This window comes from Ixodes scapularis, unplaced genomic scaffold (assembly GCF_016920785.2).
Source record: "Ixodes scapularis isolate PalLabHiFi unplaced genomic scaffold, ASM1692078v2 PGA_scaffold11__112_contigs__length_91849675, whole genome shotgun sequence".
Lineage (NCBI taxonomy): Eukaryota > Metazoa > Arthropoda > Arachnida > Ixodida > Ixodidae > Ixodes > Ixodes scapularis.
The window spans coordinates 53,901,070-53,902,660 of NW_024609837.1; the positions used below are offsets into that span (position 1 = coordinate 53,901,070).

Genomic DNA, 1,591 nt, shown 5'->3' on the forward strand with positions numbered 1-1,591 from the left:
GTGCATGTTGTGGTATCTGGAGTAACAGGCCGATGGGGTTCTTCGCTGGCACATCTTTATTGCAGGACTACCGGAGTACGACACATAGTCACGGGCGTGAGAGAGCGGCAGGATAGCAGCGGGTGGTGCAAACGGTGCGCTGGCTCAGATAGATATGGCGCCCCGGAACAGTGGCGCGAGACGCACGAGCGCGCGCTAGCTGTTGCCCGCTTATTGTGTCACCCATACAACACTCCCCCACACTTAGTTCAGCACAGTAATACCATTCGACGGCGTTCCAGTGCAATACTCACAAAGTAACACGATATGACAATTTAACAAAACACGAGAATAATTGAAGTTCTGGAAAGTACAAAGTACAGACATACTAAATACAAAATAATTACAGTTCTGAAAAACACAAAGTCCTCGTCTTTTTCTCTTCCTTCTCAAGGCGAAAACCTATTAGGCGCACGCCGTTGCCGTTCGGGATACCGGCGCTGAATTTCTTGCGGCTGGGCTGGGGAACGACCGGAGACTGGAGTTGATCCCATGTCCCTCTACCCCCGGTGACCCAACTGGAGGCAGCTCGTTCACGAGTCCCCCTTGCCCTGGGGTTGGCGATGATGGCAGGACACTCGGTATCAGCAAACCACCTTCCTCCTCCTCTGGGGTAGAGCTCTCCCGCAACCGCAGGTGGTCTTGGTGTCGCCGCCACACGAAGGTCCCCCGCGGTGTGGTCACGCGAAGCCTGTAGGAGACCGGTCCGGATCTAGCCATGACGACTCCGTGCAACCACCTCTCACCCGGCCGGAAGTTCTTGACGTACACCTTATCACCCGGCACGAAGTGTCGGTGTTTGCCACTGTGCTTCACCTGTAGCACGTCCTGCTTGCGGTGAACAGTTTCCTCTGCAGAGGGTCGCAGTCTGTCGAGACGGGTAGTGAGCCGCCGCCCAAGCAGCAACTCCGCAGGACTCTGAAGGGTTGTGGCGTGCGGTGTGTTTCTGTAAGCTAACAAGAAACTTGCTAGTCGACGGGACAGAGGCCGGCCCGGCATCTCTTTTCGTAAGGCCTCCTTCAGGGTGCGGATGAAATGCTCAGCCAGCCCATTACTTGATGGATGGTAGGGGGCGGTCCTGACGTGCCTCACACCGTTCTCTCGCAAGAAAATCTGAAATTCTTGGGAACAAAATTGGGGGCCATTGTCACTGACAACAACATCTGGCAGACCGAAATGACTAAACAGCTCCCTCAGCTTTTCAATAGTTGCTTCGGCCGATGTGCTGTTCATCACAAAAACCTCGGGCCACTTGGAGTGGGAGTCGACGCTCACCAGAAAATGACGGCCCTGGAAAGGTCCCGCAAAATCCAAGTGCAGCCTTTGCCACGGACGAGTTGGCCAGGACCACGGATGCAGCGGGGCTGGACCTGGAAGACTCTGCTGCTGTTGGCAGGTATCACACGACCTGACGCGATATTCAATATCCGCATCGACCTCCGGCCACCATACATAGCTGCGTGCCAGTTCTTTCATCCTTACGATTCCAGGATGCCCTTCATGCAGCTCGTCCAGTACGCGTTCGCGCAGTCCCTTCGGGATCACAACCCTC

At 55.3% G+C, this 1,591-nt stretch overlaps 1 protein-coding gene across 1 annotated transcript; it reads right to left on the minus strand.

The window, feature by feature from the left end:
• Positions 1-444: 444 nt before the first annotated feature.
• LOC121046312 lies at positions 445-1,067 on the minus strand. The gene has a single exon (XM_040500425.2). It carries the CDS (start codon positions 1,036-1,038, stop codon positions 445-447), a length of 594 nt encoding a protein of 197 aa, XP_040356359.1. The 5' UTR covers positions 1,039-1,067.
• Positions 1,068-1,591: the final 524 nt, after the last annotated feature.